Raw genomic sequence first — 24,051 nt, 5'->3', positions numbered from 1 at the left:
TATAAAATTTACTTCCCGAGTTCTGTTTGATTAATTAAAAATTCTAATGAAAACTGGGCAAACAATTTTGGTCACTATTTGTCATAATATATTCTCTTATCATTTACACAACTGTAGCCAAGTCACACTGTATATTTGGACTTTAATAATATTTTGTAAGTCCAATGTACATCATTAGTAAACATGCATATTAAACACAAATAGATACTACATTTTTGAAAGTGGTTAGGACAAATATGCAGATTAATATCTAATGCCAATAGTGACATTATATTCAGATTAACAGACTTAAACCAAAAAAAGGAATAACTTTCCATTTACAAATTTAGGAAATTGTACACAATTCAAAATTACACAACATAAATGTTTATATTTATCTGGATCCAAGTGAACTAAATTAAAGCCAGCAAGTGCTCCGAGCACATCAGGTAATCTTTTAAGGATACAACTGGATTTCTGTGCTACAGTAACATCACAATGGTCTTTGAAGAGAAATTCCTGAAATAAAGTATAGTTTTGCGACTATTTCCAATTACTCTGACAAACCAATTTGACATTTTATGATTAAATGTAATGATCTTCAATGTTTTATGCAGCATGTTCTTATAAGCTGACATATGCTATGTGAAAGAGTGGCGGAAGCAGATCAATGCATTCAATTGAAAGGGGAAATAATTATAAGCCAGCTAAGAAAGTCGAGTAGCAGGAATGGAATTAATTTAATTCAAAAGCTGTTCCAAAGACAGCCACAGGACACGTTAGATTAAATGGCCTCCTTTGCTGTTTCCATGATACCCCATCCTGAGACAATCAAGTGAATAACCACAACTGGGCCGAAAGTAACAGTCAGTCACTGATTAATGAAGTGGACAGAAACATAGTTGGTAAAAAGAAAACAAAATCACACTGTTCTGATCATTTTCTGGACTGCAGAAGGCAATTGCTGCACCCTAAACCACCACTGGAATGGAACCCACTATCATTAATATATTTCATGTCCTGTATATTGTATAACTGGAAAATTTACAACTGTTAGTAAAATCAATCATGAGAAGAAATTGAATAATTTTATTAGTAATTCCTCATTCTCAGCAATAACCTTCAAGACTTGCCAGGGGTTCTTTGGTAGCACCTCTAAGAACAGAGAGTCAAGTGCATCAGAACACCAATTAAACAACATCCTGATTTGGAAATGTATCAGTGTTTCTTCAACATTATTGGTTCAAAATCCTGTAATAGGAATACCTTTACTTTAACAAACAGGCTGCAGCAACTTTAGGATTGGCAATAAATACTTGGCTTCTCAATCACAGCCACATCACTGGAAGAAATTAAAACCCACAAAAGTCTGCTATCAACAGTAATTAAGATATAGATTTTTTTCACAATTACAAAATGCTTGCTTGAGGATGATCACTGCTCTGTCCTTTGAGTTTTGTTCGGTCATATTTTTTATCCCTTCCTTTTTTCCTTATTCTCCTGTTCTTCCCCCATTTAAAATGTTCAGATTCCATATTTGCCTCAGTTCAAAACATCTGAGTCACTTTGTGTTGATGTTATTGAAGCAGTTTTGCTTTGGAATCAGCCTCTAGAACATCAGTCCCTATCTGCTCCCTACAAACCTTTTCGGGCTGTGAAAGTTTATAAAATTAAAGCACAGTACAAGAAAAAAAAATGCAGACCAACTGTATTTCACGATAAGTATAAAATGCAGCTAGCTTGCATAGAAGCATAAAGTTAAAACACACATAGTAGGTTCGTGAATTGTGAATGACAAGCTATTTAGGAACATAGAACATAGGACGTTACAGCACAGTCCAGGCCCTTTGGCCCACGATGTTGTGCCGACCTTCAAAATTAATCAGATGCCCATCTCACCTACTATTATTATCCGTATGTATAACCACTGCTCATTTAAATGCCCTTAACGTCAGCAAGTCTACTACTGTTGCAGGCAAGCCGTTCCACGCCCCTACTACTCTGAGTAAAGAAACTACCCCTGATATCTGTCCTAAATCTATCACCTCTCAATTTAAAGCTATGTCCCCTTGTGTTAACCATCACCATCCGAGGAAAAAGGCTCTCACTATCCATTCTATTTAATCCTCTTGATTATCTTATACGTCTCAATTAAGTCACCTGTCAACATTCTTCTCTCCAAAGAAAACAGCCTCAGTTCCCTCAGCCTCTCTCATAAGACTTTCCCTTCATACTAGGCAACATCCTAGTAAATCTCCTCTGAACCCTTTCCAATGCTTCCACATCCTTCCTATAATGCGGTGACCAGAACTGTACACAGTACTCCAGGTGCGGCCTTACAAGTGCCTTGTACAGCTGAAGCATGACCTCGTGGCTCTGAAACTCAATCCCCCTACCAATAAATGCCAACACACCATATGCCTTCTTAACAACTCTATCAACCTGGGTGGCAACTTTCAAGGATCTATGCACCTCTGGACACAGATCTCTCTGCTCACCTACACGGTCAAGAATTTTATCATTAGTCCTGTACTCTGCATTCCTGATACTTCTTCCGAAGTGAACCATCTCACACGTTTCCGCATTTCCATTTGCCATTTCTCAGCCCAGCTCTGCAGCTTATCTACATCCCCCTGTAACCCACAACATCCTTAGGCATTATCCACAACTCTGCCTACTTTAGTGTCATCTGCCAAGTTACTAACCCATCCTTCTACGCCCACTTGCAGATCATTTATAAAAACGACAAACAGCAGTGGCCAGAAAGCAGATTAGACTAGTTGAGAAGAGGATGCTAGATTAGCTAGCCCACCCACCAATGGAGCAATTGAGCTGGCTAAAGCATTAAGTGACCCAATATCATGCAGCCACAGCAGAGGACTCTTGTGGTGCAGTAGTAGTGTCTCTACATCTGAGCCAGGAGACCCAGGTTGGAGTTCCATCTGCTCCAGAGGTGTGTAACAACATCTCTGAACAGTTTGATGAGAAAATATCTACATTGCAACAGCAAGAATGCTTGGTGTTGGGGTTTATGGTGAAGTGGCAGTGTCCCTACCTCTGGGCCAGAAAGTCTGGGCTAAAGTTCCAAATGCTCCACAGCTGAGTCATAATGCGTCCGAACAGATTGATTAAAAACATCTGGAATCCTTGGTGTGGGCAATTGTTTAGTTTTAATTTCTAAAGCAGAAGATTTTACCTTTAGAGGGTACTCTCTGCTCATTTGCTCATCGGGGCCTAACAAGCCAAAATTACCCAGCGATCTTCAAAACCCTACCCTCCACTGTAATACCTTAGGTGCACAAAGCCTCCACCACAGTGAGACCTACAGTTTCACTTCTTTCCACTGACAGCAGAAGTCTCAGCCATCCACCACTCATACATTTCTGACCAACATTCATTCTGCTTCAAACAACAAGATTGATGAGCAGTACCATCAGCTAGGAACTTCATGATCAACTCCAGCATCAGGACATCCGACTGACACCCCGTGGGAGTTTACATATAACTGCTTTTTATACCTTTTATATTTTCCTGTATCAGAGGAGCACAGCCAGTCCAACCACAGAAGTGAGTACGAGGCAGTACATGGTTTCATACAAATGTATGAATTTGGAACAAATGTAGGCAATTTGAACCCTCTTGCCTGTTCTGCCTAATCTTATTAGGCATCAATAAGATCATGCCTAATGCAATTGTGACCTCAACTTCACAATTATGCCTGCTAGTCAAAAATCTTTTTACCTATGCCTTAAAATTATTCAATGACCATTCTCTGGGGAACAGAGTTCCAAAGACACTCAACCTTCTGAAGAAAAATCCACACATCTCCATCTTAAATGGCAGACCCCTCATTTGTGAATTCTGTCCTCTAATTCTAGTCTCTCGCACAAGGAATACATTCTTTTAGCATCCTGTCTGTAAAGTGCTCCCAGGACATGAAATGGTTCAGGAACCAAAAGAAAAAATGCTAGAAAATCTCAGCAGGTCTGGCAGCATCTGTAAGGAGAGAAAAAAGAGCTGACGTTTCAAGTCTAACTGACCCTTTGTCAAGTGGTTCAGGAAGATCAACCTCATTTTTCTAAAATCCAAAGAATAGAAACTCAGACTGCCCAATACCCCAGCTATAGGTTGATCTAACGAACAAAATAAATGATTACTACTATGGTATTCTAGTCAAGGTGAACTGACCAGCAGATCTTTCAAGAAAAAATTTTCACTCAGCTACCAAATGTATTTATCTTGCTGTTATAGCTGATTCTGTTCTGTTGGTAAGTATGCAATTTCACAAAGGTGTGCTGGGACATCTTTTACTGGGTTTAACTTTAATTTGAAGAATGTAGTGAATTAGAAAAATGTCTTTGGGTCTATTCTGGAAATGCATTGAAAAATTTGAATTTTGTTACAAGCACAAACAGAAGAAATGCATATAGTTCATATTGAGATGTAGAGGGAAACACAGATAACCATGTGGGCGTAAACATCACTCATAGAAATGAGTTGCATGTTTAAATTTGCATCCTCTATGTTCCCATGCTGTTCCAAAACTTGGTTCGAGATTTTCTGATCAAGTCAGATGTTTCCCGAAATGGGATGATGCCTGGATTGCAAAACTGCATTGCCTATGGCTACTGCTCCTATGTGAAAATGGTTCCTGTAGGGAATTTTACCGGCATGGTTTTGCTTACTTGGAGTTCATCCAGCAAACTGCAGTAAAACTACTCAGTCTGTATTCACCTCTGCAGTTGGTAACTGCAAATTACAGGTTGTCAGTAGAAGATGCTGAAGAATTTTGGACTGGGTAAGTGTAGTATGGAGGGCGAGAGGGAGTGGAAATAGAGAGGAAGAAAACAAAAGAGGGAGTGGGGAAAAAAAAACCAAGCCAAAAACCAAATTAAGCGGCATGTCACTACCTGCAGCTCCTAGCAGTAGTTAGAGAGCAGCAATAGAAGAGGCTTGGAGAGCAGGTCGCTTTCCCACTTTCTCAGCTGGGCAATTATGCATGCGTGGGGGACCTAAAAGAGGGGTAAAAATAATTTTTAAAATGGGGATAAAAATTAATATAAATTAAATTACTTAGCACTTGTTCTCGAATAAATATGAATAGAACGAGAAAGAGATAACAAAGTGCATCTCATGCAACTAGAAATGTGTTTGTCATCTTGAAACAAGTTCAATTTTATAATAAAAGTAAATGCATTCTAGGTACGCTGTAAATATAACAACTGTCCAGTTAGTTCATGATGGTTTTTATTTGCTATGCAAGCAGTAGTCTAATTCATTGTATCAGCCATGCTTCTTTTATTCCATCACTATTTTACTCTTTCTTAAATGTTACTAGGTTCTGGGTCTCAGTCAGTTCGGTTACGCATTTCAATTCTTCATAGTCCAGTGTACAATGTATCCTTCTGAGCCCTCTATCACCTTAAAGTTACCAATTTCCTAACTTTTGTCATGGATGGTTAATTCCTCGACAGTTCCACCCATCAACAATATAACCTGAAAACTCTCCTTTTCCTTCAATGGAAGTGTAACCAATCTCCATCCACCACATAGTTCTTCCACTTGGCTGAACTTGTTCTCACTTTGAGCAACTTGTCCTCTAACTTCCTCCAAATAAACTATACTGCGATGTGCATATGTAGGTTCTTAGTTACACTGCCTTTGTGACACTCCAGAAAATCTCAAACTATGCTTCCAATTTCCAGCCATCTCTCACCCTCACACAATTCAACTCCAACTTATATACCTCCAAGCAGCATGTCCCTTTACAATCTCAGTCAATGCTCACCACCTGAATAACAATTACATACCCTACAGTCACAGCTGTGACCGAGATCTCTTGTAGCACAGTGGTAGTATTCCTACCTCTTAGTCAGGAGACCCAGATTAGAGTCCCACATTCTCCAGAGCTATGTAACTACACCTCTGAACAGGATGCTTTGAAAATATCACAGACCAATGACCAGTGGAACTGATGAGCTCAGATGCACAGTCATGTTAACAGTACAGGTTCAATTCCTGCAACAGCTGAGGTTACCATGAAAGACTCGCAGCAGTGATGGATGGGATCATGCCCCTACCTCTGAGCCAGGATTCCTGAGTTCAAGTCTGATCTACTCCAGAGGTGTATGGTAACCTCTTTGAACAGGTTAATGAGAAAATATCACAGCAGTGACTGGAACATAACTATAAAGATCAATCAGCAAAGCTGATTAGATGTTTCCATTAAAGATGTATTTTGCTTCTTTGTCTGCATGCCTTCAATCAGACTTGAGTACCAAGGATCTTTTGAGGCTACCACAGCCTACTGCCATTAACTATCATGTTGATGAACTATATCTACCTGACAGAATTTCCACTGGCATAAATCCTGCTTGGCTTACTCAGCATTACTTTTAACTGAAGACCCAAATTCCAAGCATGTACCAGAAATTCACGTTATTCCACACAGGCTGCATCAAGATCGAAGGAGATAGTCAAATAAAAAAAAACTCAACTCATTAAATTGTGTAAAAAAAAATGCTTTAATCAAAAGGTAGCATTACAATTTCTATGTCTTATTCAATCCGTAAAGAAACTTACAGGTATCAGCCAATGAAGAAGTGATGGAGTTGTATTTTCTATCTTTTGTAAGTTAAGAAAACACAGCTGCATCTCAAATGTTCATAAGTAGATGTGAACATCTGGGAATACTTGTTAAGATGGAGCACTGCCATATTATTCATGGGATAACAGTTTAATCTGTTTACATAAGTCAATGCCTTGATGTGAGGAGGAGGCAGAAGTCACCCTCTCTTTCTGGAGAGAGCCAGAGTTGTAATATTTTTCCTCTGCCATAAAGTAAAATCTATTTATTAAAAACCTTCTCCAAACCTCTCTTCCTTCATTTGAAATACTCCTTAAAAAACTATCTCATCTCTAACAAAGCTTTAGATCATCTACCTCTCCAGTGCCTTCTGTGACTTGGTTTGAAATTGTGATTTATAATGCCATGGGACTCCCTATTACATCAGATATCAAGTGTTGTGCTCAACACCGACTGACAATATGACCTACCCCGATGAGCATTAGCAGATGAAGTAAAGAAAATAATTCTTTAGAGTAATATCCTGCAGTTTGGCCAGTAATAACTTTACTATTAATTAAACAAAATGCATAGACTGCTAGTGTAGTCAACAGCAAATGCATAACCGCATTACAGATTGCTTTCATTCCTTAACATATTTAAAAAATAAAAAAAATGATGGAGTTGTTTCAACTTATGAATATAAACACAATACTCATTCACAGGTAAGTTTTGCTTTTCTTCAGAAACAATTGACAAAGCTGCTTAACTATTACTTTCTCAGTAATGGACAAAGGTGGGTGAATTTAACCTGCTCACAAATCACCTGATGGGACTGTTCTCTTAAACTCAGAAACATAAGCTCACTGCATCTGGGGCAGAGAACTGGACAACTGACTGACATAGTTTCAATATCATCAGTGTATGGAAAACCAAGTAAAATGACCAACAATGCATTACATTCTTGTATACTTTATCAAAGCATTCCAGAAAAGGCAGTGGGATGGCAAAAAGCACTAATAGCAGGAAGTTGGAAGAGTTAGAGAAAGTATTTGCAGGCATAAAAGACTAAACTTTAGTAAATGTCTTAGAAGCTAGAGAGAGAAAAATACAAAGCAGAAGAGAATTGCTTGGGACAGAGTTTTGAGAAGATTTGTGGGTGGCACGGTGGCACAGTGGTTAGCACTGCTGCCTCACAGCGCCAGAGACCCGGGTTCAATTCCCGCCTCAGGCGACTGACTGTGTGGAGTTTGCACGTTCTCCCCGTGTCTGCGTGGGTTTCCTCCGGGTGCTCCGGTTTCCTCCCACAGTCCAAAGATGTGTGGGTCAGGTGAATTGGCCATGCTAAATTGCCCGTAGTGTTAGGTAAGGGGTAGATGTAGGGGTATGGGTGGGTTGCGCTTCGGCGGGGCAGTGTGGACTTGTTGGGCCGAAGGGCCTGTTTCCACACTGTAAGTAATCTAATCTAATCTAATTTGGGATAGAGTGTGAATGTCAGAAAGTCTCTGCCGCTGGTGATGGAATAGATACACGTAGACCAAAGTTTGAAAAAATGGTAGATTAGGCATAAGTACAGTGAAAATAAACAAAATATTGGGATGATGAGGAATCAGCGCAAGTCTATTTAGCAGAGAGGGACTTAGTACAGGATACAACATGGAAGGTACAGGTTTAAATAGGTTAGAGTTTGTGTGCTTCAGACTTCTGTGGGAGGGAGGAGAGGATTGGAATGATCAAATCCAGAAGCAATGAAGGAAGGAGGGAATATCAGCATCGGTGGGGAAGTGGCATGGATACTGAATGTAAATATTACACTGTGGAAATAGGAATCTATCACTCATTCTCTGGTCAAACAGAGATCAAGTTCAGCCAGAGCAGGTAGTTGGTAATCCAAACAGGGTTTGACTATTAAGATTCTGGTGAGAATTAACTAGATTGCTTTAATGTTGAAAGTGTTCAGCTTGGAGCAGTACTAGCGCATCTTGGTGTCAAACATTTTAAACAGATAGCACACAGGCAAAGTCAGTGCAACAACAGAGATGTAAAGCTGAGCATCATTTCATGATCTATGTGAATACATTATACAAAAGCCATCAGCTGGTCAATCGACTGCAGGAATTCCCTCAACAGCTGGGAGGAAACCAAGGCCATATGCTGTTGGCCAAGACCTTTCATCCCTCCCTTTCATCAATAAATTTACCAGTTTCAAAAAGAGTCATCACCAATTTGTTAATTCACCAATATTGAAAAGTATTCCTCAATGGCCTTCATTCCACTGAATACTTCTTGGAGCATCCATCCTCCTGCATTGGGGAATGTCACAATCAAAACACGTTTAGAAACAAAAGAACTAAATCCCACATAATGCCTGTAAGATAGACAATGGCAAATGTCTCTGAATAACCCACTTAATTAGTTTATGTTTCATATTTTGTAACAAATAACTGTCTTACATTTTTAAGTGAAGAAGGATCATGAGACGGGGTAAAATAAAATGATAGAAAATATTATCAGAGCTTACAAAGATTTTGGACCAATCCAAAATGCATCAAAGTAACATTTGTACTTTTCTCTGTCAATGCAACCTGACTGCTGACTTTAAAATACAGTCTTCTCTGAAAAGCCCAACTACAAAATATAGATATCACTCAGATCAGACTTAAATTTTTCTGATTATTGTTTATTACTTTCTGACTAATATTTTCTTCTCTTATCAATCTCCTCTTTCTAAAGGAGTAATGTCTTGTCTTGTTAAATTTACACAAGTACCTCACATGAACAGCCACTACTCACAGATGAGCATTAATTTCAAACGCTACAAAGCCATTTGACAACAATGGGCATCACATCCAAGTTGAATCCTGTTCTCACTCAATACACAACACTTTCAGTATGGATCACTGAGTAACAATGTGAAGTAAGAATCTAGAAAATCAGTCATAATAAATCAAAGCCCATATATTGTTGGAATTAAATTAAGATGAGGTAGTGTAAGAGTAAAGCACAAGCCGGACTAATTTAGACACTTTAATTTCTGGGTGAAGGAATCTTGAATTTGTTCTTTTTATACTTATATTTTCTCCATTTTTAGATTTGCTTCAACACTCATACCACATGTTTGCAGGAAAGCAATCCAGAACAGGAAGTTCCATCAGAAGTTTTACTGACTGATTTATTATAGATTATATATGAAAGATGCACCTGATGGGCCTTATGGTTTTTCCCACGTTTCATCTTTATTGTTTTCTTACTCCAAGCTAAACTTTCACTGCAGTAGGTAAATAATGCTGTGATGTTCAACAAAGATGAAACAAACTCTTTACAGGTGCTTACAGTACTCCAGTCCAACTAACCTAAATCCCACTCTTATCTGATGTCCACATGTACCTAGTTCTTGCAAGTATCAATACAGGATATTTCAGTTATTGTCCTGGTAGAAGCAAGAACATTCCAGGTGTCAATTCTGGGAATATCTAGCCTTTTGTGATTGAATGGCACACTGACTAATGCCTTTATCTAGTGGTAAGCTGAGGAAAATAAGTACAAGAGTCTAAAATAATAGAAGAAAAATTCTATCAACAGAGCAAGTCACAGCTGCCAAGAAAATTAAACAAAGCATACATTAGTGCTATTGCAAGTGAAAGATGCTAAGACCTTATTGGACAGTACAAAGAAGATATCGGTGAGAAGTTTAGAAGTTAAGAAATTATGTATCCACTTCTGACAATTTAGTTAGTTTCTATAGCAACATATAAATTTTCCCATACTTTGATTCAGTAATAAATAACGTAATGAATTAAATTGCTCTGCTTAAAAATGTTCAAATTATCAGATTCATTGAAATTAAACAACTTGGAATAAATAGCAGACTATTTATGTAATATACATTTGCCTTTCTGGAGTATCATAGCATTGTACATGCAACGCAATGGACATTTATTACGCAGCAATAATAGCCCATGTATGGAAAATAAAACCAGCAATGTAGAGAAACCATAACATCGTTCAAGGAGGAACATCAGCCAATAAGATTCATGTTCCATCCTGCAAGAACAAAGTTTGAATATTTGTGGTTGTCAGTAATATTTTCCTAAACATCAAAGTGGCAAAGTTTTTACAGGATTACAAATAATATACTGCACATTTAGCCCAACCAGTCAATGCTGGTGTGCATTCCACTTGTGCCTCTTCCTAGCTTTCCTCATGTAAATCTATCATAACCTTCAACTTGCTTCTCCCTCAAATCCTCATCAAGGTTCCACACCTTGTATCTAGAAAATACTTATAATATTTGCTGCAGCCACTCCCAGGGGTAGCAAATTCTACATTCTCACTACTCTGCCAATACAGGATTTGCTTCTGAAGACATCAATGGATTTTTTGGTGACTAAATCACATTGACAGCTTCTAGTTAACTCTTCCCCACAAGAAGACAATATTCTCCCTGCTTCCACACTGTCAAAACTTTTCATGATTGTCAAGGTCTATTAGGTTATCCTTCAGACTTCTTTTTATAATAGAAAAAGGTGTCAGTCCTATATATATGTGTGTGTACAGCACAAGTATTTCCAGTGTCACACTTGTTAATGTTTTCTCCATTCTCTTCACTGTCTCTATATTCGTCCAATAATATAGTGATCAGAATAGCATACAGTACTCTTAATTGTAGTCTAATCATAGTTTGATATAGGTTTAGCATAATTTCCCTACTTTTCAAAAGACAAATTCTGCAGATACTGGCAATCAGAAATATAAACAGAAAACACTGGAAATGTTCATCAGATCAGGCAGCATCTGTGGAAAGAAACATCACTGACATCAACATTTTTTTCTTGTTTTCTTTTATTCTTTCACGGGATATGAGTGCTGCAAACAAGGCCAGCATTTGTTATCCATCCCTAATTGCCCTTGAACTGAATGGCCTGCTCAGCCATTTCCAAAGGCAGTTAAGAATCAATGACATTGCTGGACTCTGCAGTCATACATAGGATAAACTGGGTAAGAACATCAGATTTCTTTCCCTACAGGACATTAGTGAACCAGATGGGTTTAGCGACAATGACATTTTCAATTCTAGAATTACTAATTGAAGTTAAGTGCTATTGGCTGCAGCAGTGGGGTTTGAATCATCACAGGTATATCATTAGCCTGGCTGTCTGGATTATTACTGCTGTGACTTTACTACCATATCACCATTTCCCCAAACTTGTTTCTTTACATCAATGTTGCCTAAACTGCTCAGTATTTCTCTCACTCTCAGTTTCTATTCCCTACTTTTCAATCAGATTCCTCTCAGAAGGAGGCAGAATACACGGCTTGTTTTTCTTCAAGTAATCTCCTGATTTGTGGTGCAAGCTTCAGTCATTCACCCAACCACCTACACTTTCATCTTACAAATAATATGTGACCTCCTCAGGCTTCCTACTGAAAAAGAAGCTTCTTCATATTTATCAGCCTTGAATTTTATTTTTCTATTGTTTGCCCATTCTGCAAGTCTATTAATACGCTCCTGTGATTTGTTGCAGTTCTCCTCAGTATTTACGAGCTCCTAATTTAGTGTCATTTGTATATTTGTGAAGTGTGCTTTAGATTCCAGACTCTACATCATTAAACTTTCCACTTTCTGTCACTTTAAATAATGACCCCACTCTGTGTCTTAAAATCAATTAGTTTACTGCTGTTAATCTTCTCTGACTCCATTTGTTCTCTGATTTTATTTATTAGTCTATTACGAGAAACCTCATTAAAGGTCCTGGGAAAATCCAGATAAATTGTATCTACTGCATTAATATTGTTACGACATGGGGTAAACCTCTCTGCTAATTTTAAACCAGCAACACAGAAAAGATTTATCCCGTGCAGTGATCGGTGAAAATTTGAGGGGCCAAGAACAATTTAAAGTATAAATTAACTTTATTTCTTAAAGTATAACAGAGAATAATTAACAACTACTGACAACTCCTTCCTCTAACCTCTCTTTTACTTTCCCTTCTATAATACTAGTCTGATAAAATCCCCTAGTGAGATGTACCGAAACTTCAAATTTCAACACCAACCAGCTATCGAATCTTCCCTTTGTATCCTCCTTTGTAGATTTTCTTCTTCTTAGGGATTTCTGTTTCACAGGTCATTGATAGATAAAGGTACCTTTAAGAGAGCCTTGTTTTGGGCAGTCTGTACATGCTGGTGGCTTGGCAGTTCTCCCCCAACTGTTCAATTTTCCCGAGTCTTACACCCCAAAGGATCAGATTGTTTCATTGGTTATTAATATTGTCAATATCCTAAATTCAAACTTGATTGGAGATTGGTATTTTGGGGTATAATTTAAACTGATTGGCCGAATTTGAATCTGCTTTTGTCCCCAATAAAAGAGCCATTTCTAGCCGTTCTGAACCAAACGTTACATGGTAAATTCTCCAGACTCTTTGTGCTTCTCTAAGTCCTTGGTTACTTTCAAATTTCTTAAAGGTACAATACCTCTTATACCTCCATAACAACATTGTCTATTCCCTCTGATGGAAAAAGAACAGCAGTAAAGCTGATTTTAAATGTTTTTCTATTCTCTCCTTTTCAAGGGATTATGTTACTTTTACACTGATGTTAAATTGATTAATCTATAACTTCACGGGAACGTCCTTCATAACTACTGGAATTGCATTAGCTACCCACCAGTCTTCTGGCACTATTCATATTTAATAACTTATTAGAAAAAAAAATGCCTCTTTAAGAGCTACCAGAACCATGTGAGTTTTTTTTTCTAAATGTGTTATATTGAATGAATTCTGCACCATACCAGAACAGCCTAAGACTCATCATAATGCAGTAACAGAAACTTTGTTTCTGAAACCATCTTCTGACATTGATTTTTTTTCACAAGCCAGTTATCGTATCAAAACTTAAATTTGGCTAATGCTTTCATTAAGTGTTCAGCAGCTAATTTGCCTTCTGTTAATGAAGCACAAGATTTAGATAATAATGAAATAATCTCAGATTCACAATCATGCTCAACACCAAAGGTGACGCCAAACATTAAATATAGAGCATTATTCTAAAGGCCAAGTCTCTAGAAATCTTTTTACAACTCATTAATTCTTTAACAAATGCAAGTGTTTGCAGAAGTGCCTTAGCAATGCAACTTTGCAATTGAATTATATTTGGATCAATAAATTAAATGGCCAAGTGGTAACTTCAGCCAACTTCATAATTTATTCTGAAATACCTTCCTAAACAACAATTTCATTTGGTCACGAAGGTAACTGCTTGACAATAAAAGAAAATTACATTATGCCTACAACTGTAGGTCTATTTAGTCAGAACAATAACTCATCCAACATAGCTGAAGTTAAATAGTATTATATAAATATATAAATGCTCCAATGTGCATTGAAAGAGCTGAGAAATTTCATCCAGAGTGCAAAATATTGTTAGAAATACAATAAATAGCAGAGTGACAGATGACAATGCAGTACCTTTTTAAATTTTCCTTGACGCTTTGATGCAGCCTGCCCCTGGGAGTCAGAACAACATACTGTAAGAAAACATGCAGACACTGCACAACTTGGAGTCCTTTTCTAACACATCTTGGGGTTCTGTTGGCACCCTTTTTGAGAGGAAACAAAAACTCCCAACTCAAGATCTACAGTAAGAACTACCGTACCAGTGTTTAATATATAGAATTATAAGCCAAATCCAGCAGATTTCATATAATTTCAAGCAGGTGAGAAAAGCTAGATCTTGATCTAAACAGATGTAATGAAGCATAACAAAATTTTAGATCAAGCTATACTGAACTCTCCTACGCTGAACAGTATTCTGCTCAGTAATTAAAGTCATTTTTATCTCTGACTTATATGGACAAAATATAGAACTGCCAAATATTTCAATTCAGATATTAACATTTTTAAAACTGTCACATGCACACATTTACAGTTGATAATAATTGTTATATATTAAGAAATATATGGCAAATATATTGTAGGTAAAGAAACATATGGGTAGAAATAACTAGATCTACAGAATGTAGAGAACCAAAAGCTACATAAAACATCAACCATTTTTTATTCAGTAAATATTTTCAATTATTTACTAATTTTCCATTTCAAAATTAACAGAGATTGCTCTGTATTCTGATGTGTTAACACACGTAAATTTAATAACTTGTAACTATATCCTCTTTATCCATACTATTTGAATTTGGCAATTTGTAGAAAAAGCCTGCAAGTGGTGTTTATATTCATAATGCACTCTTAATATGTCCTGTCTGTTACATTTATATGGTGTTTTTACACAAAGTCAAATATATTTTTGCATGTATGGAGGAATGAGCAGCAGCTCATAAAAAAAGAGAGAAATGTATTCTGTCCAGAAACGCCTAAATAGCATAATTCATTCATTACTACATACCAAAACCAAACAATCCCTGAATTCAACTATTCCAAGGTGCATGCACAAGCAGAAAGTAGTAAGTAGTTCTGGTATTGCTGAGTGGAAATATTAAAGAAGCAGAGAAAAAGAGATTCAGAAAGAAATAGATAAATTAGATGAAATATACTTTATTGTAGAAGAAAGATCCAAAACCGGCAGATTTGGAAAAGCTATGTACTCACAGCTTTCTTTCCTAGTTCGCTCTTTGACAGTGTTAAAGTTCCTGAGAGGTAACAACCTGGCCCCGTTCCTTTTGGAATCCTAGAATTAATCATAATAAATTAGATGACAGCACAGAAGAAAAATGAGATACCATTTTAAATGTAGACATTATCCTTTAGATATCAAATTCAGCAAATATTGTTTGGAAACTATCATAAAAAATAAAAGCATTAAGCTTTGCCTCTAAAGGAGTATATTCAATTACTGACATTAAATATTTGCAAGTTACTTGTTGGTTTTGAAAGTCAAAATTTGTATTGCTGAATTTATATAGCCCATATCCAGTGAAAATATATTTCCCTGGAAGTTTGCCGTATGTGGAAACCCATTATCCTGTAGCTTTAATTATGTATGTGGTTGACATATTGTTTGCAGATTTTAAATTGTAAGGATGTCTGGTTTTGCTTACATATACTTACCAAGGTAGGTTCCTCACACAGCTCAGGTGAGACTGTATTAACCCCTACATTTGCTGAACCATGTGAAGCTAAAGTACTCACTTTTTTCTTTGAAAATGAATTTCAGCACCCTCTGAAAAACTTTTGACCTCTAACTCTTGACACCAGATAGAGGCCATGAAGGTTACAAACGCAAAATATAAAAAGAATAGATAAGTTAGGAACAGGAGTTTGCAGGTGTGATTACTCAGTATGCCCACATAAAAACACGTGCTTTCAACTCCTGAAGCAATAAAATTTTTTACACCAAGTATCAAAAAGAGGTAGTGGTAGGTTACTGCTTAAATCCCTATCTATGCTTTGTTATTTCCTAACTAAAGTTTTACAACAGTGTCCTGGTCAATCTCTCATTACACAGCTTCCATAAACACAAGCTCGTGTAAAACTCACTCTGCTGCCCATAAAGCTTGTACTAAGTACTGTTCACTCATCACTTGAAAGTCTTTACTCACATTTTCAAATTCCCTCCATGGCCTTGTACAGTGCCCAGATCACACAACCTCTGCAACCTCCTCTGGCTCTCCAATTCTGGCCTCCACTGAACCTATTCTATCATTCCCACCATTGGCAACTATATAATCAGTTGTCTAGGCTGTAAGGTCAGAAGCTCATTCTTTAAATCACTCAATTCCTCCTTTTAAAATGCACTTTACAATCCCTTTGGTCAAGATTTTGATCACCTGTCCTAATACTCCCTCGTGTGTTAAGAAGCTCTGTTTCTCAATGTTTCTATCAGGATCTTGTGATATTCTACTCTCTTAAAAGTGATATATAAACAAATGCAGTTTTATTACTCAAATTAAGATTCTGATTTATCAATATTTACTTACTTATCATCAGGAAGAGAAGTAACAAAGAAAGGCTGTGAGGAATTTGGCTGCAGAGTTAGACTGCTGTTCTTTTTCTTGCCTAAAAGTGCATTGCTGTGATTGTCGTAAACATCTAAATTCAGAGGGTTGGGGAGTCTATGGGATACAATGATTGGAAGGTCCTTAAGGCGTTCCAGCTCACTGAGCTGTTCGTGGCGCACTTGCAACCGGATTGTGTAGTCTCCCTTTTCCAACTTCAGAGAATACTGTTGCAAAGAAAGGTATATATCAGTTTGTTCTTTAGAAACTTAAATTTCAGTTTAAAACTTAGATGAACAACTGATGCATAGTTTCATTATACACAATATTTGTTGGGGGGGGGGGCAAACTGAAGACTAAAAATGCATTTCCAAATAACTTAAGAGCAATTAGTTCTTTACTTTTACAGATTCACTGTCATGTCAAAGCTGAAGTCCACAGAATTATTAGCACTTTAGTAATGGTTTAAAAAGGATACTCAAACTATAGGGTGCATTACAGATGCATAGTGATTTGGTTATTCCAGACCACATTCTACTGTCAACGTTTTGATGACAACCATTCATTTTTATATGAACAAATAATTAAACAGACCTTTAGATCTGGACGTTTTGTCCTTTCTTCTTGGCTTTTTTTTGTATTATTGTTTTTGCTTTAGTTCTATTATAATTCTGGATTTTACATCTTAGATAGTTGTTTTGATTTTTGCATTTAAGACTTTTTTAAAAATTGTGATTTTTGTAACTAGGATGACGTTGGGAATGGTGACTCTATACACTTTTCACTGTACTCCTGTACTTGAGTACACATGACAATAAAACATAAATTTTAATTCTAACAAACACTTCAACAGGAGGTAGCTGATGATCCCTTTAAATAGTGCTAGTGTGGCAGGGAGCTGTAAGTTGGGGGAAGGGAGGGAGAGAAAGAGAGTGCGAGCGAGAGCAAGGGAGAGAGACAGAGGGAGATTAAGAGCAAGGGAGAGAAACAGAGGGAGATTAATGCTGCTTCATGCCTTTCAGCTGTGCTGGTCTAATGGGAGGAGCTTGGCTAGAGGGTGGAACCGCACTGCTGCTGTCAAATCAGTTAGCATGTTGATTGATGATTTACAGGGTAAATGATGACAGAATGTTTCTCCCTGTTGCAAACACAAATACTCATATACACAAAGTGAAAAAGACCAAACTAAGAGGGAATATAATGCCGAAACCAATCGGACATTTGATCAGATTTATAATATGGTAGTCGTATCTACCAGAAGTGTTTTATAGAAAACTCTGCCCATATCCCACAAATGAACAAAAAAACCTGTACTCTGAGCATATCCAGTGCTTTGGTATAAATTTCAGTCCGATTGCATTACCTGGTGTGGGTAGGCATCCCCTGAGCCCATCAGCTTTTTGTTTTGGTCATGCAGCATCCATAGCTGGCTATCAAATTCTGACTCGTACAGTAGCTCACACAGGAGGGGACAGCTGACAGTAATCTCTCCAGTCTTGGGCTATTGTCAGAGAGAAAAAAAAATGTGCATTATGATTATGTGAAGATAAAAATCTTCAAAAGATAGTCCATAATTTTCAAAAACTACATTTATTGTAAAATAAGCCTTTAATGAGGGGATGCTTCCCACTTTTCTCACACGGCACTTTGTTAGCAAGTTCCAAATAACATTAGGAACCAAACTCTAGAGAATATTTTAAATATCAAAGCATTGAAGGGTAAAGGCTGCTGTCTGCTCCTTCATAAACTCTGGTGATGTACTCTTATTTGTAACAGACTGATATATCTTCTTTTATTATTTTTAACAGGATTTGTCTGCTTGACTTGGAAATATCAGCACTGAAGTTCTTTTGAGGCATACATTTTATTAGGCAAGCACTGTTCATCAGCCTCATAACAATCAAACTAATGTCTAATGTAGACCTGTTTTGTTCTACGAGAAATAAGAATGCCTCCCAAATCATCCCAAAATTTGGAATGTGTGATGTGGTTATACCATTCTGTGATAAAACAAGGAACTGCAGATGCTGGAAATCTGAAACAAAAACAAAGTGCTGAACAAACTCAGCAAGTCTGACAGCATCGATGGAGAGAGAAACAAAATTAACCTTTTGAATACAGTGACCCTGCTTCAGAAGGACCTTTTCTTAAGAAGGGTCACTGGACTCGAAACATTAACTCTGTTTTTCTCACCACAAATGCTGCTAGACTTACCAAGTTTCTCCAGCACTTTCTGTTTGTGGGATATCAATTCTGTGGGAGCTTATGCTGCACAGTCAACTTGTCAATTCAACATTGAAGTAACATCAGTTCATCCGGTCAATTACAAATGCTCCGTTCATCTTTCAGCAGACTAAAGGCAGCAACGATGTTGGTCGAGGCCAGATGGTGATGAATTATTCACAGTTGCAGTGGCAGCATGGCTCCAGGCTGTGACTGGGCCTGGGTACCTGATGGTGAAGTTGGTGGTCTTCCAGCTGCGACAGCATGCAGGGACTCAGGGTACCTGAGTGCTTGCCAACTGAAGGGTGGACATTGTAGCATTGTTTTTGTGGCAGCGAGTTACCTTTTCTTTTGGCATTTTTATTAATTAATGACTCGGGTTTTAATCCTGTCTTTGAAGACTAAGATGATGCCAGAGAATGGCGACATTGCACACTTTTCACTGGACTCCTGTACTCGAGTACACGTGACAAGGTCCCTCACATCCCTTTCAAATCTTTCTGCTCTCACCTTAAACCTATGCCCTCTAGTTTTTGATTTCCCTATCCTTCATAAAATATTCAAAATAGCACCAGATAAAGGCCACAATGAAAAACCTTTTCACTGTATTTTACAGCTTTTTTCACTGGAAAATACACACAACAACAAAAAGCTTTCATTATTTTGGCTACTAACTCTTAAAGTACATGGATAAGGGAATTTCTTTGCTGTTGTCTAAATGGCAACATTTTAAAAAATCTAGACTTGTAATTTAAAGCAGCTCACAGTGACCCAATCCCTTAATTTGTAGTACTTACTTGATGAAAGTTGTACGTTAAAACAATCTCATAGAATTGGCGATTATTTGGTAAAGTATCCCTTGGGCCTAAAGGCCTCGTTTTCGAACTTACTGGTCTGAAATTTAAAATAAAAAACACAGAAATGTTGCATTAAAAAACCTAAGATTCTATGGAAAGCAATTCATTTTCTCCTGGCAACAAATTCTTTATTTTATGTGAAGGTAATTTTGATTTTTTTTTCCCCCCAATGTGTTTTAGATTAAAAACAGAAAAGTAGAATTCATTATTTCACAAGAACAAGAAAGATAAGAACCAATCTGATTAAATAAAGGATTACCATGCAAATTGTACTGAAATAGCTGAAAATGTTTTGCATCAAGTTTGCAATTTATTTAGAAACTATTATTCCATACTGAAAGTGAGTTCAGACCTATCCAGCTTCAGGATCCTCTCTCCAGAGCAGCAGATTTAAGCTTTCTATTTCACATTCATTCAGTCAGCAGGGCTGAACTGCTTATTAGTTAATTATTATATGAATTCCACCGAAGAACACTGCCTGATTACGCCATACCTCAACCTATTTACTCTTATTCATGCTGTCACCAATCGCAGGATGAAGTTTTTAAATGCCTTACTCGCTAACTTTGCGAAGATTACTCATTAATTCACACCAAAACCAATTTATTTCTCACCCATTTCTAATAACTAACTATGCCCCTTGCAAATCAACTTCCAAATACTCCTTTTCACATTCAAACTACTTCACATGACCGTGCTCTATCTTACATTGATAACATTCTCTAACCATGCATGCCTGACATCATTTTTCATTCCTAGCGTTCTAAAATACTCCGCTCCTTCTATTATTCCCCTTTCTTCTAGCCATCATAATGTTAATGAGGTTTCTAATAGGGGGTCGTCTGTTCTCTTTCTCACCATCAGAATCACAGCAGAGGGCCAAAATGATTTTGCTGGCCATAATCAAAACAGAAGTAGCTGGAAAAGCTCAGCAAGTCTGGCAGCATTTGTGGAGAGAAATCAGAGTTAATGTTTCAGGTCGAGTGACCTTTCCTCAGAACTCAATGCTGGCCATAATGCTTGGCCTGCTTGTTTTTTGCTGCCCATCTGCTTTTCCTGGGAAAAGTCCAAATCGTGAAACATAAGAAAGAAAGGGAATGAGGTTCCAGTTCAATTTGGTGGCTATGAAATGGTGGACACTGAGACATAGCTGCAAAATGCTAAGGTCAGATGGAAAGTGAGGATAATAGTTGAACAGATTGAGTAGCCATAGTCGTTAAGGTGGAAATTACTTCAATGGTAAGGAATGACAGGCAGCAAGTGGAACCTTTATGGCAGGCTTAAGAAATGGAAGAGGATTTAAGACTGCAGTGGGAGTTTTATATCAGGAGGAAATGCAAAGTCAGAGTGTGTAGAGGTGAACAGACCAGTAAAGCATGCTACTTCCATACAAATCATCAGATTCATTTCTGTTAAAAAAATGGCAAGTCAGGATAATTGTCTGCAACAATACAAGCAAGCACTGCCAATGTGACAAATCATGCTAAATAACTGACAGTCTAAAACTGTGGGAAAATTTATCAAAATGTGATCAAGTTAGACTGTGATGTTTGAAAGGAAGAAACACTACCAAGATTCTAGATTTAGGTAAGGCTGACCATAAGGTAATGTAACAGAGATTGGTGACAGTAAACTGGGCAAATCTGTTAATGAGCAAAAGGGCAGCAGGTCAGTGGGAGCTGGTTTATACGATTTAAGGGGCAAGAGCTGGATTTGTTAACAAAAAACTACAGATCACGAATAAGGAAACAAAAAATGAAAACAACAACTGAAAGAAAAATCATGCAAGCAACTCGCAAAGATCTGGTGAATGGAAGCAATAAATATATCAAAAGGATGATTCAGCCAGTAGTAAGTCAAAAAAGGAATATAAAAAGAGACATGCAAAGGATTTTCATAATGACATTACAAAAGGAAGAGGACGGCCAAATGCAATGATAACCTCTTGCAAACTGAATGTTGATACAGTAACTGACAACAAGGAAATGAAGAACATGTTAAGTAACGGATTTATATCAAACTTGTATGAATTTAGCATTGAATCAGGGGTAGGAATGTATCAAAATGGAGCTAAACAACTATTCATTGAATTTATTCACAACTGCGTATTGGAATAGAACTCTACTTGTCCAGGTTATAGGAGTTAGGACCGCATGTTGAGATCGTACAGGACATTGGTGAGGCCTCTTCTAGAAAACTGTGTACAGTTCTGGTCGCCATTTATTAGGAAGGATGTTCTTAAACTGGAGAGGGTTCGGAAAAGATTTACAAGGATGTTGTCTGGAATGGAGGGTTTGGGATATAAAAGAGACTGGATAGGCTGGAAGGTTTTACACTGGAACATAGGAGGTTGAGGGGTGACCTTGTAGAGGTTTATAAAATCATAAAGTATATAGATAAGGTAAATGACAAGAATCTTTTCCCTACAGTGGGGGAGTTCAAAACTGGGGGCATATCTTTTAAAGTGGATGAGAAAAATTTAAAAAGAACATGAGGGGCAACTTTTGTTTTTACACAGAATGGTGCACGTGTAGAATGAACTGGCAGGTGGATGTAGGTACAGTTATAACATTAAATAAACATTTGGATAAGTTCATAAATAGAAAAGGTTTGGAGGGATACAGGCCAAGCGCAGGCAGATGGGACTATTTATTTTGGGAACATGGTCAGTGTGGACTGGTTGGGCTGAAGAGTCCATTTCTGTGCTGTATGACTACGACACAAAGACTATGGTATTGTAAGTAGTATAATGGATACCTAAAATTATAAAGGAGATAACAACAAGTTAAATATGTGTAAAAAAAAACTGTGGCAAACATATTTAACTGTAGTCAAATGCCAAGTTATCCACTCTGGATCTAAGAAGGAGAGAACATTGTATTATCTCTAAAGGCATGAAGCTAGAAACAGTAGAGGCCCAAGGAGACATAAGGGTTGAGGTACATAGTTCATTGATATTTCACAAAACTCAAAGGACTTTAGAATACTGCCCTTTATACCTGAGGGCTACAATATAATGATCTGATGGATAGAAGTAAAACTTTAGCTGTAAAGATTCTTGCTCAGACAAGATCTTGTTCTCGAAGCAGTGCTGGACACTGCTATTTAAGAAGGGAACATATAGCATTCTCCCAAACATTGTCATAGAACATGTAAAAACTAAGACCAAATGAAGAATAATTAAGATCGAGCAGAATCACTTAATCCTAAATAGAAGTTGCTATTTACCTCAAAGACTGAATCCAGCTCTTTAGACTTATGGTGGGGGCGATATCCTCATACTTTAATGTAGAACTCACATCAAAACGAGTAATTCCATCTGATGCGTGCTAAATTAAAAAAAATACATGAAAAATATATCCATGATGTGGGTTGAGGGATAAATGTTGGCTAAGTTAGAGAATATTCCAGCTCTTCTTTGAACATATTCCCCTTTTATATTTTCATATGTTTGCTCAATTCCACACTCGCATAAACATCCTGCTCACGTTATGTCCTTTTCCAGTAATCATGTACCCCACACTGACCATGTTATTCCATGGATTTCCTCAAATTTAAATATCCCATTGTGTAATCTCTTAATTTCACTTCTAAAGTTCCGTAACCATGCCTCAGTTTTGCTTTAAGTGATGTATTCAAAGTTTGGGAGAAGATTTGTAGCTCGGGTGCTCATTGTTGTGGTTCTGTTCGGCGAGCTGGGAATTTGTGCGGCAGACGTTTCGCCCCCTGTCTAGGTGACATCCTCAGTGCTTGGGAGCCTCCTGTGAAGCGCTTCTGTGATGTTTCCTCCGGCATTTATAGTGATTTGAATCTGCCGCTTCCGGTTGTCAGTTCCAGCTGTCCGTTGCAGTGGTCGGTATATTGGATCCAGATCGATGTGCTTATTGATTGAATCTGTGGATGAGTGCCATGCCTCTAGGAATTCCCTGGCTGTTCTCTGTTTGGCTTGTCCTATAATAGTAGTGTTGTCCCAGTCGAATTCATGTTGCTTGTCATCTGAATGTGTGGCTACTAAGGATAGCTGGTCATGTCGTTTCGTGGCTAGTTGGTGTTCATGGATGCGGATCGTTAGCTGTCTTCCTCTTTGTCCTATGTAGTGTTTGGTGCAGTCCTTGCATGGGATTTTGTACACTACATTGGTTTTGCTCATACTGGGTATCGGGTCCTTCGTCCTGGTGAGTAGTTGTCTGAGAGTGACCGTTGGTTTGTGTGCTGTTATGAGTCCTAGTGGTCGCAGTAGTCTGGCTGTCAGTTCAGAAATGTTTTTGATGTATGGTAGTGTGGCTAGTCCTTTGGGTCGTGGCATATCCTCATTCCGTTGTCTTTCCTTTAGGCATCTGTTGATGAAATTGCGGGGGTATCCGTTTTGGGCGAATACATTGCAGAGGTGTTCTTCTTCCTCTTTTTGCAGTGCTGGTGTACTGCAGTGTGTTGTGACCCTTTTGAATAGTGTCTTGATGCAACTTCTTTTGTAT

The 24,051-nt window shown here is 37.7% G+C and overlaps 1 protein-coding gene across 5 annotated transcripts in view; it reads right to left on the bottom strand.

Annotated features, from left to right (window-relative positions):
* Nucleotides 1-24,051, bottom strand: part of tpp2 (tripeptidyl peptidase 2) — a 102,148-nt gene that overhangs the window by 18,587 nt on the left and 59,510 nt on the right. The window contains exons 19-25 of one of the 5 annotated variants that reach the window (XM_072578200.1): nt 22,805-22,905; nt 19,517-19,613; nt 17,860-17,997; nt 16,479-16,723; nt 15,151-15,229; nt 14,014-14,052; nt 4,890-4,991 (exon numbers count right to left, since the gene is read on the bottom strand). In XM_072578200.1, the coding sequence (XP_072434301.1) occupies nt 4,899-4,991; nt 14,014-14,052; nt 15,151-15,229; nt 16,479-16,723; nt 17,860-17,997; nt 19,517-19,613; nt 22,805-22,905 (792 nt within the window). In that variant the 3' untranslated portion in view covers nt 4,890-4,898. Of the gene's footprint in view, nt 1-4,889; nt 4,992-14,013; nt 14,145-15,150; nt 15,230-16,478; nt 16,724-17,859; nt 17,998-19,516; nt 19,614-22,804; nt 22,906-24,051 lie in introns of those variants that run through there. The other 4 variants (XM_072578199.1, XR_011961582.1, XM_072578197.1 and 1 more) reach the window with 4 other exon arrangements.

This window comes from Chiloscyllium punctatum, chromosome 9 (genome assembly GCF_047496795.1).
Source record: "Chiloscyllium punctatum isolate Juve2018m chromosome 9, sChiPun1.3, whole genome shotgun sequence".
NCBI classification, from domain to species: Eukaryota; Metazoa; Chordata; class Chondrichthyes; order Orectolobiformes; family Hemiscylliidae; genus Chiloscyllium; species Chiloscyllium punctatum.
This window is presented reverse-complemented; position numbering and strand designations above follow the sequence as displayed.